The sequence below is a fragment of the Ochotona princeps genome, chromosome 29, assembly GCF_030435755.1.
Source record: "Ochotona princeps isolate mOchPri1 chromosome 29, mOchPri1.hap1, whole genome shotgun sequence".
In the NCBI taxonomy this organism is placed as follows: domain Eukaryota; kingdom Metazoa; phylum Chordata; class Mammalia; order Lagomorpha; family Ochotonidae; genus Ochotona; species Ochotona princeps.
The window spans coordinates 9,956,866-9,971,231 of NC_080860.1; the positions used below are offsets into that span (position 1 = coordinate 9,956,866).

The 14,366-nt window shown below is 51.7% G+C and overlaps 1 protein-coding gene and 1 long non-coding RNA gene across 2 annotated transcripts in view; one reads left to right on the forward strand and one right to left on the reverse strand.

Annotated features, from left to right (window-relative positions):
* Positions 1-14,366, forward strand: part of SRRM4 (serine/arginine repetitive matrix 4) — a 123,696-nt gene that overhangs the window by 95,345 nt on the left and 13,985 nt on the right. The window contains exons 5-8 of the mRNA XM_004597787.2: positions 1,843-1,869; positions 2,975-3,025; positions 5,035-5,133; positions 7,354-7,510. Of these exons, the coding sequence (XP_004597844.2) occupies positions 1,843-1,869; positions 2,975-3,025; positions 5,035-5,133; positions 7,354-7,510 (334 nt within the window). The remainder of the gene's footprint in view (positions 1-1,842; positions 1,870-2,974; positions 3,026-5,034; positions 5,134-7,353; positions 7,511-14,366) is intronic.
* Positions 390-5,487, reverse strand: LOC131478277 (uncharacterized). The gene is made up of 6 exons (XR_009244396.1): positions 5,325-5,487; positions 5,012-5,203; positions 4,111-4,211; positions 3,732-3,842; positions 2,018-2,187; positions 390-589 (listed from the first exon to the last, which is right to left on the reverse strand). It is a non-coding gene; the product is annotated as an uncharacterized LOC131478277 (long non-coding RNA).

Here is a 14,366-nt window from a genome sequence, read left to right on the forward strand (position 1 = left end):
GGACACTTGGAACTGGACGTGCGACCCAAATGGTGTCTACTACACCCACATGCAAACATGCGTGTCTGTAGGGGCGAGAAAAGACTAGAAGGATATATACTCAAAGGCTTGAGTGTGTGGTTCCTGAGCAAACTGCAGTTTTGATTTCCTCTGTAGACAACAGTCCCATGCACTATCCCTCTCTTATACAAGACCTGCCCTGGTCCAAGGCTAGGAGCTGGGCACTCAATCCGGATCTCCCAGTAGGTGGCAGGGACCCACTTCTTCCAGGGTCCAGAGCTGGGTGTCAGACGCAGGTGGCTTAACTAGTATTAACCAGCAGGCCTGTCACCCGCCCCACAAGCCAAAATTTTTATAGTTGGACGACTGTACAATAGGAAACTAGCTTTCCAGTTTCTCGTCTTCATGGGCCTGGTTTTCCTGCAGGCAGCCATCAATTGGCACTGCGGAGTTGCCATGCCCTTGGACACAGTGAGCGTGCCAGCTGGCCACGGGCATGGGCCCATCATTCACACAGCCAGCTTGTCTCCTGCAGGCAGGGCCCTTGAAGCCTCAGGTGTCACTTACCTTGGGCAGTTGGCTGAGGACACTAAGGGAAAAAAGGGTTCTATCTTCTTCTTATTGTTTATCTGTGCATTCCAGTCTGCCCACCTCTCTTGTGGATTAATAGTGCAACTGAACAAGAACAGAACGTAAGGTTAAGAGGTCATCTGGGCTTTCCCTCTGCCACCTCAGGTCCAGCTGAAAGTTCCCCCAGTGCAGCTCGTCCCAATTCAGGCGTTTGGTGCACCCTCCTAGTCACACTGCTAGAATGACTTCAGATGGATGCTGGTCGCACCTGCTCTTGGCTGTGGCTGGCTGGGGTGATAGGCCAAGGATGGTTCCTATCTTCTTGCACTGATTGATGCCAAGTTTATGCTTAATACAAGGTGTGGGCAAGCTGGTGAGAGAGATGTGTGTCACTTAGTGTCAGACATCTTTCGCCACAGGGGGAGTCCTTGTAGATGCCAAGGCCCACCCATGACTCGGGAGTGGCAGCTTGGCAGCCTGCTATGCCATACAGCTCCTCCCCATCTGGGAACTGGAGTGGATCCACTGGTCTCTGCTGGATCCTGGGAGCTGGCTTCCCATGCAAGGGATTGAGACAGGGCCTCGGCCAAGAGGGGAGGGAGCGTGGCAGGTCCGTCCCCAGTGCTCACCTACTGAGCCCCGCTGCCTCTGGAGACATTTGGTTAATAAGGATTGGCTTTGGCGAGGGCGGGGGGGGGGGGGAGCGGTGGAAGTTAGGAAAGTGTTGCTGAGATGTTCTTTTCCCTTTTCTTTCTTTACCTCAGTAAAGCTTCAGAGTTCTCCGACTTCGCTCACTTCTAACACTGACTTACTGAGCAGAGAACTCAGTATGTGCCGTGAATGGGGATCCCGGGCCCCAGAATCAGAAGCACCATTGAGATAAAATCCCCACCCTCAAATCGTACACATTCTAGTGGCGAGCACAGAGAAGCCTGTACCCCAGGAAAGAGAAGCTCAGAGGGTTGCCCAGCGCAGAGAGCGCACAGAGGGGGGCACTCCCAGGCCCAAGGGGACCCCTCAAATGCAGGGAGAGGACGGCATCAAAGTGGGGCTCCAGGGACCAAGGAGGCTCACAGTCAGTGAGGCCAGGGTGGGGTCTGGTCAGTTTTAACCTGTTAATCCACACTACAGACCTTACAAACGTGTGTCTCCCGGGTCATCTCTTCTGGAGAATGTGCAGGAGGAAACACAGTGGTGCCTCGTCCCAGGGTCCTGAACTCACCTGCGTCTGTTCTTTCTCCTCCCTCCCTCCCATCTCTTTCCTTTCCCCAGGTCATTCTCCAAGAAGAGAAGGCACAGGTAAGGATCTGGACCACTCGGTTCAGCCTCTGGAATTGGCTCCCAGCCTCCACCTCGGGGTTCCTAGACATAACCCTTCCTCTTCCTGGATCCCCACTGCCACCCAAATCAGGGCCCGGCTTTTTGCCCTCCACCCCACGCCACTCACCATGTATGCCGAGCCAGCTCTCAGCTTCTGTATGGCACATGGGAGTCCTGGCCCGGCCCGCGTGGTGACTCCTGCCTCTGCCAGTCTGCCTGCTTCACTGGCTGTTGAATCATCAGCCCCGTCACTCCTACCAGGACCATGCTGGATGGGGCCAGGGAACTGACACCTGGCTGTAATTCATGATTAATGATAAAAAATATGTCAGTCTTCTTCCAGGTGTGGACATATTTGATTAACCCCTAGCATTAACCCCTGTTCCCGTTCTACTGACAGACTCCTAAGTGAGTAGACAGGATAGGAATGCCTACAGGTTAATCACATATATATCACAGGACCAGGATACTGTCTTCTCAAATAACAGCAGCCACATCTAAGCCACATTGTGGAAGACAAAACCTTCATCTGCTTCATCTACCAGATGGCGGCCAGTGTTGTCCACACAGAGTGTGATCCCCTTTTGGGACTGAGGAAACTAGGTCTTTGCAAGGACAGGCCCCTTGCCCAATGTCCGACAGCAGCTGAGCACCCCCGGGGCCAGGATTTGAATTGGAACCTTTTGGTAAGGTCCCGGGCTCTGCCATGGCCCTGCTGAGTCCTGGCAGGGTGCTGGTTTGAGTAGAATGACATTAAGATCTGGGCCAGCAGTGGGTCTGTGTTGACCCTTGAAGCCAGCCTGGCTAGAACCACTGAAGTGTAGCCACCCTTTTAGGCCTGTATTTGATTATAGTGGGACTCTGAGTCATCACCCCCTGTCCCATCCACACCTCTTCTGCACCTTGAGAGGCAGAAAGGTGGACAGAGGGTCCCCATCTGCTGGTGCACTGCCCTCCAGATGACCACAGTGGCCAGGCTGAAGCTGAGAGCTGGGAAGGTCAAATGTCAGCCCCTACTTATTTTTGCCTTCAACCACCTTGTTGTCAGTGACATCTTTTGGCTAACTCGCTGTTTCTTGTTTAGCTCCTCCAGCCCCAAAAGCAAAAGAAAGGAAGAGAAAAGGCACAAAAAACAGTAAGTAGATACCACCCGGAGGGTACTCCTCGGAGTTGGGGGACCCAGCCTCTTAACAGCTGGAGTAGTAGGGTGGCCACAGAAACGGGGGAGGAAAGGAGACAGTGACCAGGAGGTGGGAGATGAGGAGGAAGGGAAGGAAGGAGAGGACTGTGTACAGGTTAGATGTGCATGTGTCGCCAGGTTGTGTACATGACATGCATGTGTATGAAAGTGTGTGTGCCTGGGTACACATGTGTAGTGAGCATGTTGCTTGCAGGTGTCTGTACACATCTGTATCGTGCACTCATGTATACTGTGTATATTAATGTGTCCAGAGTGGCATATGTGATGCCTAACTCTATACCCACGGATCATTTGTGCGAGCATGAACACGGACAGCCTATGCATGGGCATCCCCTGTGCCCAGGGGTGTGAATTCTGGGCACTCTACGTGGGCATTGTTTCTCTGTGTGCATGACAAGTATGGGGGTTTTGTGCTGGGTTTTGCCCTATGCATATGCTGTGAATGATCATGTATGTACGCACATATGACTGTATGGCCAGGCTACTGGGCTTACAGTATAGACACACACTAGGGTTCCCTGCCCTATCTTGGGCCCCAGCTGTTTCATGGTTTATAGTTGGTAGTAGAAATTCAAATCACCCAGCACTGCCTGCAGAGTTCAGTTCCCAGTCAAATTAAACCCACCTACTTATAACTCACCTACTTTAGACCCTGCAAATAGTACAGCTTGTGTTTTTCTATCTAGCATTTTATCTCCTGCCAAGAGGCCTCCAAAGAGAAGATCAAACGCAAAGTGTGGAAGCTAGTCACCTGCGGGGGAGGGAAGAGGAGGCTGGCACGTAGAGAGGATGCCCGGCTTTGCCACCCACTAGGCTCTCATCACCCAGGGTCTGTGTGAATCTTAGTCACCGTGACATGGCTCTGGGAAGCAGTAGAATCTTCACTTGCTCAGGGGAGAATCTGCCCCTCCCTCCCACCCTGAGAAAGCTGGTCCAGTTCCAGACAAGGGACAGGTCATGGCCGTGGGGACCGAGTGGGCTCTGAACCCTGGCCCAGCATGTGTGTCAGACATGGCTACCTGGAGACAGTGGCATCATCGTCACTGCCCTTGCAAAGACTTCCATGGACTTGGAAGGCAGGAGAGCCTGAAGAGAAGCAGTTCAGAGCTGCTTGCACCTGCTGGGCCAGGACGGAAGATGCCAAACAGGGAAGTCAGAGAGTGAAGGCTGGGGTCAGGTCCTGAAGGAGCCAGGGGTACACAGAGGGTGGGAAAGTTGTATGAAAGGGCTGTGAGCTGGCAAGGACCTCGGAAGGATCTCCGATTCCATGTTTTTGGACAATCCCACTGCCTCCTGGCAAAATCATCTCTAACTCCCACTTTCTCCTTGGGTTGGCCCAAGCTGTTCTTTGTCCCTCCTGCCCTCCCTGGATTGTGCCCATTTCCTAGAGCTGGCCGCCATCATTGAGAGATACACTGTTTCTGGTGAGAGTTCCTGTAAACTATCTAAGGCCCACTGGAAAGGCTATCTGACTCCATGCAAGAATCTGGACTTTATTTCCAGGCCTGAGGTTACCAACGGGCAGCCCACAGGCCTCAGGGATTCCACAAATGAGCTTTTCATCTGCCCCCTCCAAGTTTTTTATGAGCTTGCATTTAAACTGGGAAAACTTTACATAAAACCTGTATTTCTGTACTCAAGGCATTAGGAGAGCCAGCCATGGCCAGCTAATTGGGAGGCAAACCGGAGGCCTCCCCTGCAAGCCCCCACCTTTAGGAACACCTGCCCGGCCTCTTAGCCTAGGTGGTGTGGCATGGAAACCCCTGAAGGCCCATTCTGGAAGCTGGGATGCTACCAGGAGTGGAGAAGGATACCTAACTCGGGGAGGGGGTGCACAGCGAGGGTGACTTGGGTGCAGAGGACTGCGTGTGTCATGAGGTCAACTCTCTTTCCTCCCCACTAACCTGCCACTCCTTGAACTCACCACTCTTCAACCCCTGAAGATCCCGAAGCCGGCCCCGAAAGTCTCAGCGCCACCGCCGCCCGCGCTGCACCTCCAGGTCCCAGAGCTCCGAGTCCCGCTCCGCAAGCTGCAACAGCAGGTAACACTCCACGCTCCGGGTCGTGATGTGCACTGTGGCCTCCGGCACCATAGCAGTACCACTGTTCTCCCTGTTGTAAGAGGAGCAAACTGAGGCTTGGAGGGACTGTGGCATGGAGCTAGTCACTCAGCAACCAGATGACAGAACGAGGATGGGGACAGAGAGGGTAGCTCAGGTCTCTGTACTCTTACCTTGGGCTGCTGTGAGCACAGAGATGCTGAGCAGGCCGGAAAAGACTACACAGCACCAAGTACTAGGTGCTGAAGCCCTGCTGCCTCTGCTCTGCTAGCCTGAGCTGCCTCCGTGATGGTGCAGGGGCTGCCCCCAGACTGGAATGGGGAAGAGGGAGGAGGACTCAGGCTACGCTGCTGACACCAGGGTGACCAGAGACCTGTCTCCCCACTCTGGCAGTTACAGCCTCGGCCTCGGTCTTGCCCTGCCTCCTTTCTAGACCCCTCTTCAGCTGCCCCTCGCTTTGCAACAGCATCTGGGACAGGACAGTATGTCGATGTGCTGTGAGGGGCAACACACACACCTGTCCCACCACAAGCTGGCTCCTGGTAGCCTCTCCATGAGCAGCGCTGTCCCACTGAGCCAAACTGGCCCCTGATTGATTACAGCTGGGGAGCCACCGGCAGAGGGAGGACAGGTACCCAGGTTTCCCTGTGATCAGCCTGGGCCAGTGGACCCTGCAGGGCCTCCCCAAGCTAATCTGCTAGAGAAGTGGGTTGGCCTCACAGCCACCAGCCCCAGGCCTCCTGATGGGTCCCTGTCTCCTGGTGCTGTCACTCTCTGAGGTCACCAGTGCCTGTTTTAGGCTGAGTGACTGGACCTGCAGGAGGTATGGGGCGGGGGGCAACACACACACACACACACACACACAGAGCCACAGTGGAACTATGGTTGGGAGGTCTGAACAGAGAGGGACACTCCAGGGCAGGAAGCAGAGGCACATGCTCCTAGAAGGACAGAAAACGTCCCTGGGTGCAGCTGCTTTCAAGCTTGGTGACCTCAGGCAGTGTCAGCCTCACCAAGCCTCAGCTCCTTCATCCGTCCCACAGTAAAAGGAGACTCGGCCTGCCTGTGTCTCTGAGGTGCAGAGAGGGCTTTGAAAGGGAGACATAAGTGCCATGCAAACCTTGAAGGATTGTGTTCATTGACAATACAAGTGTGGTCATGCCCCACTGACTGGGGTACCTTCGAGAAAATGCATCGTTTGGTGATTGTCATGGTGGGCAGGTGTGGGCGGAGATGAGCCTAGATGATAAGAGTCAGTCACCCAGTACATCCTCTAGGGTGAACACGAGCTGTTGGAGATCGCTGCTGGTGTAGCAGGACATGTAGTTTACAGTAAGCTTTCTGGGAGAGAAAGGAGTGCTGCCTCCAACAGCGATGAGACGTACAGCAACACAGCCATCATCATCACTGTCACATGTCAGGCCTAGACTCACAAGTGCTATCCTTTTAGATTAGCACTCGGGGGTTAACTCCCATCAGCATCAATAGATGATGCTGCCCTGTGATGCTACGGCGTCACCAGGCAATGGGCAAGTTTTAGCTGCATCGAAGTTTTACGATTGACTGAGAAACACTGTCACTCAAAAAAAAAAAAAAGAAAAGAAAAAAAACCCTGGATACCCAGCCTTGGCAGTCAGATGTGTCTCCAGTTTGTGCTGCAAACAAGGCAGCCAAATCTAGCCCCAACAAACTTGCCTTCTGTCTTCTGTTTCCCCAAAAGTTTTGGGTGACAGTAGGGTGTGTCTGCCTCACAGATAGTAAAATCGCATGCACAGATACACACCCATGTATAGTCAAGGCACATGGACACACCCAGACACGCCCAAGGTTGTGTGACAGTCACACAGAAGATGTTAAACCAGCGAAGAGACCTTTCTGGTTTTTATAGCTGCAATGGAGCAGTGGCTGCAATAACAGGCGCCAGGTACATGAAAATTCATTTGCCACATGAACAAATGAGTGCATGGATCAAACATGAGTGGGTGGGTGATTGGACAGTTAACTGGCTGATTTGCTAGATGAATGGATGCACTGGTGGGTGAAAGATCAGCTTTCACATACACAGAGGTCTACCAAGAACACGTATGAACACACACAGATGCGCTCATACAGAGATCCTGCTGGCCCTCCCTTGGTCCCTGCTGGTCCCTCTGCGCCATTCTTGCTTCACCAGACCCTCAGGACTCTCTCTCCTGCCCCCAGGCACCGAGGCCGGTCTCCCGAAGAAGGGCGGAAGTCTCACCGCAGGCACTCCCGCCGCTACACCAGGAGCCTCTGCAAGGCCAGCCCGGAGGCCCAGGCCAGCCACCCGCCCAGCCAGCCTCTGCAGGCGCTCAGCTTCCTGTCGGCCAGGGGTATAGTAAGTATTAACGCACAGACTCCTCTGCCAGCCTTGGCCGCAACACATGGGGGAGGTGGAGGCACAAGTTCAGAGCAGTGTATGATACGTTTGAACTCAGTCTGGGAGAAAAAAAAAATCCCACTGGCTCCAAACCTCATTACTGATTAACTAGTCCAATGGCCATTCACCAACCTTTGGCAGTACTCGACACGGCGTCGGGTGGGGGCGTTGTACTTGGAGAGGGGATCGAGAGAAAAATGAAGTGAGGGTCTTTTATCCAAGGAATTGTGGGTAAACGAATCCAGGCCGCCAGAGTGACTCGTGCCAGAGTGTAATGTGAGACATGCCGGCAGAGGTCTGCGAAGGAAGGAGAAGCAAGGGGCTTGGGCATAACAGACACTCTCCAGCTCTACCACCTGCCAGCTGGTGGGCAGCCCGGGCTGGCACCTGGAATTTGATTCCACCCATAACCCTGACTTGAATGTGCCTGGGAATTTTGAGGAGTTGATAGCACCTTACCATTATCCTCTGGGGAGTTGGGGAGATGGAACCATCCCAGTCTCTTGCACAAACAGGACAGAAAAATGAAGGCCCGGAGAGGTGGAGGGCAGGGATGAAGCAGCACCAAGGCAAGAGCAAATCCAGTCAAGGAAACAGGCTGAGCAGATGTGTGCGACCTCCCCACCCCACCGTCCTCCCGCTCCTGGGTCAGCAAAGAGGTGCTAGACCTTGACCAGTCTGTGAGACACCCTGAGCAAGACATTAAGGGATGGATATGAATTTGAGTCCTAGCTATGTGGCTTTGCGCCAATCACTTAACCTCAGTTTTCTCCCTGGTGAGCTTGAAGTGATCCTCTTCCACCTGTTAGGAACATGGTAACGCAGAGTATGGGAAGGTCTTTTGGAAATGCTAAAGGGGCAGGTAGACAAGAAGGGAGTTAAAATTGACTTGGCCTGCGATGGTACCTGACTGCTCTGCAGGGGCCTGCCTCCCCTGGCTCTGTGTGCATCTCAGCATTGCAAGGGGTGACTCCCATCACTCTGCTTCCTAAGAGGTGCTGGGAGGGAGGACAGTGAAGACACAGCAGTGGCCAGCAGAAGCATGAGCCCTGCTCGACACCATAGTCCTCTGCAGTGTATTTTGGGAAATTCTTCACCAATCAGGGTACCTGGTATCACCAAACTCTAATTCTGCCCAAATCTATCTTTGTGTAGCCATCTACCACTCTTCCCCAGATGTGTGGGTCACCGAGTATGTACAAGCCACAAACCTGGAGGTTTGGCTGGACTAGTTGCTGTATCTCTGCCAGCGCCTGCTTCCTAAGTGGGAAATGGGCAGTCTCCAAGGGCGTTGTGGGAAAGGGGAGATAAATGTGCGATATGAACAAGAAGAGGTGACTCGGGAAAGGCTGCTCAGCATGCCTGCTTGTGGTGTTTACAGCGACCCCTCTGGAGGCCCCACCTGACCCTTGTTCAAAATTGCCATTGGGGGTACCTACCTTACACTTTGCTACTGATGCCTTCCTAACAAGGTCATGTCTGTGAAAAGTGTTGCAGAGAGCTGAGCCTCCCCTCCCACGTGGGCTTGTGATGTCATCAGACTGGCTACTGGCCACTTTTCTTTCCTGAAGTACACAGGTTCCTGGTGGCTTTGGGGTGGGAAGCCTTGACGGCCCTCACGAGCCCGGCTCCGATCCCAAGGGCTAAAAGCCAAACCACACCTGCACAGGCGAGGCCTTCAGAGCTCACCTGCCTCGATTCTCTGCTGATCTAGGGGGAAAGCGAGACAGAGAAGAGAAATGACTCATGGGCTCTAGCAAAGCAGTGAAAGCATGGGATCGTGATTTTGTGATCAAATCCTGGCTCCGAGAAAGGAGTAATTACTTACCCATTTCTGCTGTAGTTCCTAATATACATCTATATACATAGTTATATATATAATTATATATTCCTAATAATATATTTTTAAATTGCAAATAATAACAGTCTCTTCCAAAGACAGCTGTTGAGCCAAGCACTTGGGCCAGGAGCAAAACTCAGCAAAATATTAGTGTTATGGTAACATTTCCAAGACTGACTGTACTTCCCAGCCTTGAAGCCTTGAAGCCTTGAGCAAGTTCAGGGAACTTTCTGCATCTGTTTGCTCAAAATGTGCCCAACGAGAACAGTAAGACGGACCTTATGGGGTCGCTGTGAGCATTCAGTGGTGTCATCTAAGTGAAAGCCTGAGAACGCTAGGTAAGTGGTGAGTGCTACACAGTGAATGCTGCTAGTACTGGTAGTGACACAGTAGAATAACGGATAGAGTGGTGCAAGTCATCGCAGCAGGTGTGCTAGTGGCCATTAGTCACAGTCGTGAGAGAAGACTTCTAGACCCATGCAAGCCAGGAGTTAAGCCTGCGGCAGATTCAGAACCCCTACTCAAAGGCCAGCTTTCTTCAATGTAGCCCAAATGGTTGTCCCATCACACGCAAAGTTACCCAATTGCTGGGGGCATCAGGTGCCTCCCAAACCTTGCCTTCTGGGTGACTCCCCTACTTGGCCCACTGTCTGCTGTCTTACTAAGGCAGAGACAGGAGAAGGTTCTGTATTGGAACAAAGACTTTTCTCACGAGTGCAGGACCTACGGTTTTGCTGTGGGAGATAACTTTCAAGGTGCTGTGACTCACCCTTGCAAGTGTCGTCCATGGAGGTCTACGGCATCTATTGAGCGCCTAGAGGATTCAGGTCCCGACTCAGCTCAGAGGCCGATGAATATGAAACTCTGCCTTCAAAGGAGGGGAAGGGAACCAGAGAAGTTGGAAATGTTTAAAGACACACCACAATAACTGATACCCAGTTGGGGGTAGAATGTTAGCTGGCAGGGAAAGGGCTTAAGGCTAAGTAACAGTTACTGGCAGAACTAAGGGGGGATGAGAATAAGAGAAAAGGGCAGACTGCGCTCTGAAAGAACAGAATCCTGAGGATGGAGGGCCTCCTGCACCACGGGTCCTGCCACCCCTCCATCCCAGGTGTAGCTCTTTAAAAAGTCAGGGCTTGTGTGCCTGACATCAAGAGGCTCATCTGCATGTATGAATATGGAAATCACAGGGTTGAATCTTAGTGGAAACCCTTGTTGGTAACTGACCTGAGGTGCCCTGGCTGGCTGGGTCAGAGCCCAGATGCAAGCTAAGATCCCACGGAGACAGCCTGGAGACCCTCCCGTCTCTCTCACAGTCCTTACCTTGCCGCCAGCATCTCCGATCCAGGCACTGGTGAGACAGACAGCAAAGCATTCCTCCCGAGTTCTGCAAGTCTACCACCTGCTGGTCACCAGAATGCTGCAACACAGTGTGACAGCGTTGTCATTAGGGCGACACCAGTGCTTCTTCTGGTTGCTAAATATCCAAACATGGCCACTTCACTATTAAACAGTCCCAGTCGCCCCCTGGACCCCAGCCCCAGTCAATCTCCTCCCCTGGCACTTTATAGACTGTCTCACCATCCAGCAAATAAAATAAAAAATAAAATCCAGCCTCCTTCAGAGTCAAGGCCAGCGTGCCATCTGGTAGGGTAGCACCCACACCAGGCTAGTGGCTAAATACCTGGAGTAATGTCCATGGCCAGGATGGAGGTCAGTCCCATGTACAATGAGGCTCTGCCGAAGAGCCAGGCGGTGCTACCTGGCTGGCGGAACAAATGGGAAAAAAGAGCAGAGCTGGGCTTTGGAGGAGGTTTTGGAGCTCATCAGGTTTGAGATCATTGACAGGTAGAAAGAAGGAGGGGGAAATGCCAGGACACAGCCAGGAAGTGTCACAGCTTTGCCAGTTCTTGAGACACAAAACAAGTGTTTGAGGTGGGTTCCATTGTTGTCATCTTTTTATCAGATGGTAAAGCCGAGGTGAAGTGGCTTGGGAGGGTGTCCAGACTTCACAGTGAGGGAAGGTGGTGGGAGTTGGGGATCACGCCTAGGAGGTTTACTCTGAAAGCCAGCATAGAAGCTGGTGGCCTCAAGACCTGGCCAGGCCATTCCGTGGTTCTATGGGGTTCCCTGGGAGGGCATCTAGACCTTGGTGGGTGCGGGGGTGGGAGGAAGGAGCTGCAGGACCTTGGGGAAGAGCAGGCTTCTTTTGTCCTCCGCTTATCTCCAGCCAGGGCCCACAAGAGCCTGCAGAGATGCCGTAACAGAGCTTGGAGGCCTTTGATGAGAGCCTTAGGAGATGTCAGAACCGCAGTCATTAAGCCACAGGCTTTGGAGGATGGCGCTGGGGACTCCGGGATGCTTGACTCAGTCTCTGAGGTCCTGGGTGACAGCACTAGTACTCACAGATAACCTAAGGTTTTTACATACAGCAGCATCTCATTTATTCATTTATATTTTAAATAGTAGCCCTTCGGGGTGGGGGGTATAGATTCTGCTAATATTCCCAGTTTTAAAGTGAGGAAATTACAGCCTGGGGAAATGGAGTGAAAGACACTCGTTAAATGGAGAAGCTATGATTTGTACCCAGAAAGCCTGAGTTCAGTGTCTGCATCCTTGCCTGTATCTTGGGTTGATCATCATACCTACATGTAAAGTCACTAAGAAGATGCAATGAGATGAAGCATACATCCAACATGAAAACAATCTACCAGATACCCACCACGTGCCAGGCATAGTGCCAGCCACAAACACGCAATCTCTGCCATCCCGCAGCTTTTATTCTATGGAAAGGGCTTATCCCAGGACTCAGGACAGTAACATTCATTAGACGACAGTGACCAACATTGTCATTTGATAACACAGCAATTTGGGTTTGTTTTTTTAACTGATTCTAAATCACACCAGATAGGATGTTGTAGAATATCTGTGACCTCAGGGGAGGGAGGCAGGATGAGGTGTGGCTTCCCATTTTGTCAACAGGTCGAATGAGGCTGCAAGAGGAGAGAGTACCTGGGTGGTCCTGACCTGGGTCACACAGTGCCCACTCTTGCTTGCTCACTGGTATATGATGCCTGTCGTGGCATGGAGTGAAGTGCGGGAGCAGGGGAGGGAACAGACTTGAGAACCTTGGGGACCAGTTTATAATTCATTAGTTACTTCTAATGGAAAGTGACAGTATTGGGATGTTGACTGAGTTAGAACAGAGGAAAGCAAGCCACCATTTCCAGTATTGCTGAAGAGACATCCTGGCATCAGCAGAGGCAGGGGAAGGGCATGACCTCGGAAAAAGAGAAGTGTGTAAATAGAACACGTTTAGTCAGATGAAAAACTCATCACCTTGAATTTATTTTTCTCATTTCAACTGGGGCTCGGGAAGCAATCATTGAGTCCAAATGGAGGCTTGTGAGAGCGAGGGCAGGGGGCCTTTTAAGGGAAACTTCCCGACAAGGCTCACAGCCCCTTCCCTACCCATGGTCAGCAGCAGGTGCACAACCCCTTGGGATCACCCCAGAACACCTGGTCCTCTTCCCATAATCCCCATTGATCTCCCTCTGGTTCCCCACCTTCCCTTCCTCCCAGATGAACTCCCAACACATCATCTATCTTTTCTTCATCCTAATTAGTGTTGCAAAGGAAGTAAAACAACAGCAAGGAAAATAAACTTAATGTCTTTGTGAAACGAAAGGATTTGAAAAAAAGGAACAACCAGACCCCTCTAGCTAAAAGTTCTGCCACGCAGCTCTGTACTCACACGTGGGTTTCCAATCCCCCATATGGCAGAAGGGAGAGAAATTTACAGCCATCTCTCTCCATGGGGCCATTTGAGGCGCCGTAAATGGACTTGTTCAGTTTAATTGGAATTCTCTTCTTGATTGTATTTTTGTAACCTATTAGGCCGAGCTGCCTCTTGATCTCAAAATTCAGCTGAAATTAAATTCTGAAGTGTAAGTGAGAGGTTGCCTTTTTCTTCCCACCCCCTACCCAGGCCCCAGTTCTTGATTAAATAATGATTCGAAACAAAAACAATAAATAACAGTGCTGGCTTCCCTGGAGGGCTGAGAGAGAGAGAGAGAGAGAGAGACTCCCAGGAAAATTCAGGGAGCTGGAGTCTATGTTGGGGGCCAGAAAGCGGGTGGGGTAGATTTAATTATTTCTTAGAAAAACTCAAGTGTTAACACTTAGAGTATTAAGGCACCAGGGGATGAGGCAAACTTATGAGTTACAACAAAACAAACACAACTCCAGAGCTTCACATGGAAGGAGCTCAGGAAATAGAGGAGAACATTGACCCCCGCCTTTACCTGTTAGCTTTGAGTTCCTGCAAAGCGTTCTACCCCAGTCAGTCAGCTCGGCCACATGGACCGGGAGGGAAAGAGCTTGTGAAGACCATGGGCTCGGCAACGCGCCTTCCTGGGCCCAGCCGAATTCCTCCAGCGCACCAAGGAGTAAGGCTGGGAAAGACAGGACCGTCTGCTTTGCAGTTTTCAAAGAGAAGCAGGAGACACATAGAGGTACAAGGTGTCCTCTGGTTATGCCGTTTACAGTGGGATCAGCAGGGAGCCTTGAACTTCTACAACGGAGGGCCATCAGACCTCAGTGTCTCAGGGGCCAGGCAGGTAATGGAGGAGAGGAACAGTGACTGTGCAGGGCCTGGGGCCAGGGGAGCTCAGGCTCCAACTAAGAGAGGCGGTGGCATTTATTGTCAGGCTGCCCAAGGCCAGGCATGTGTGTGCTGAGCATTCCCAAAGCCTATTTTCTGAGGGGGAAATTTTTTTTTTCATTTGGAACTTTACCATTCTTTAAACCTTGGCAGGTAATTTAACTCCATCTTTAAAAATGTGGTTTTTTTTGTGGGGTTTTTTTTGTTCACTTTTTGTTTTATCCCCTTGGAAAGGAAGAACAATATTGAAAGTGTGAGAGTAAAATCCCCATTACTAGTTCATTGCCCCAAATGCCCTCAACCAGCCAGGG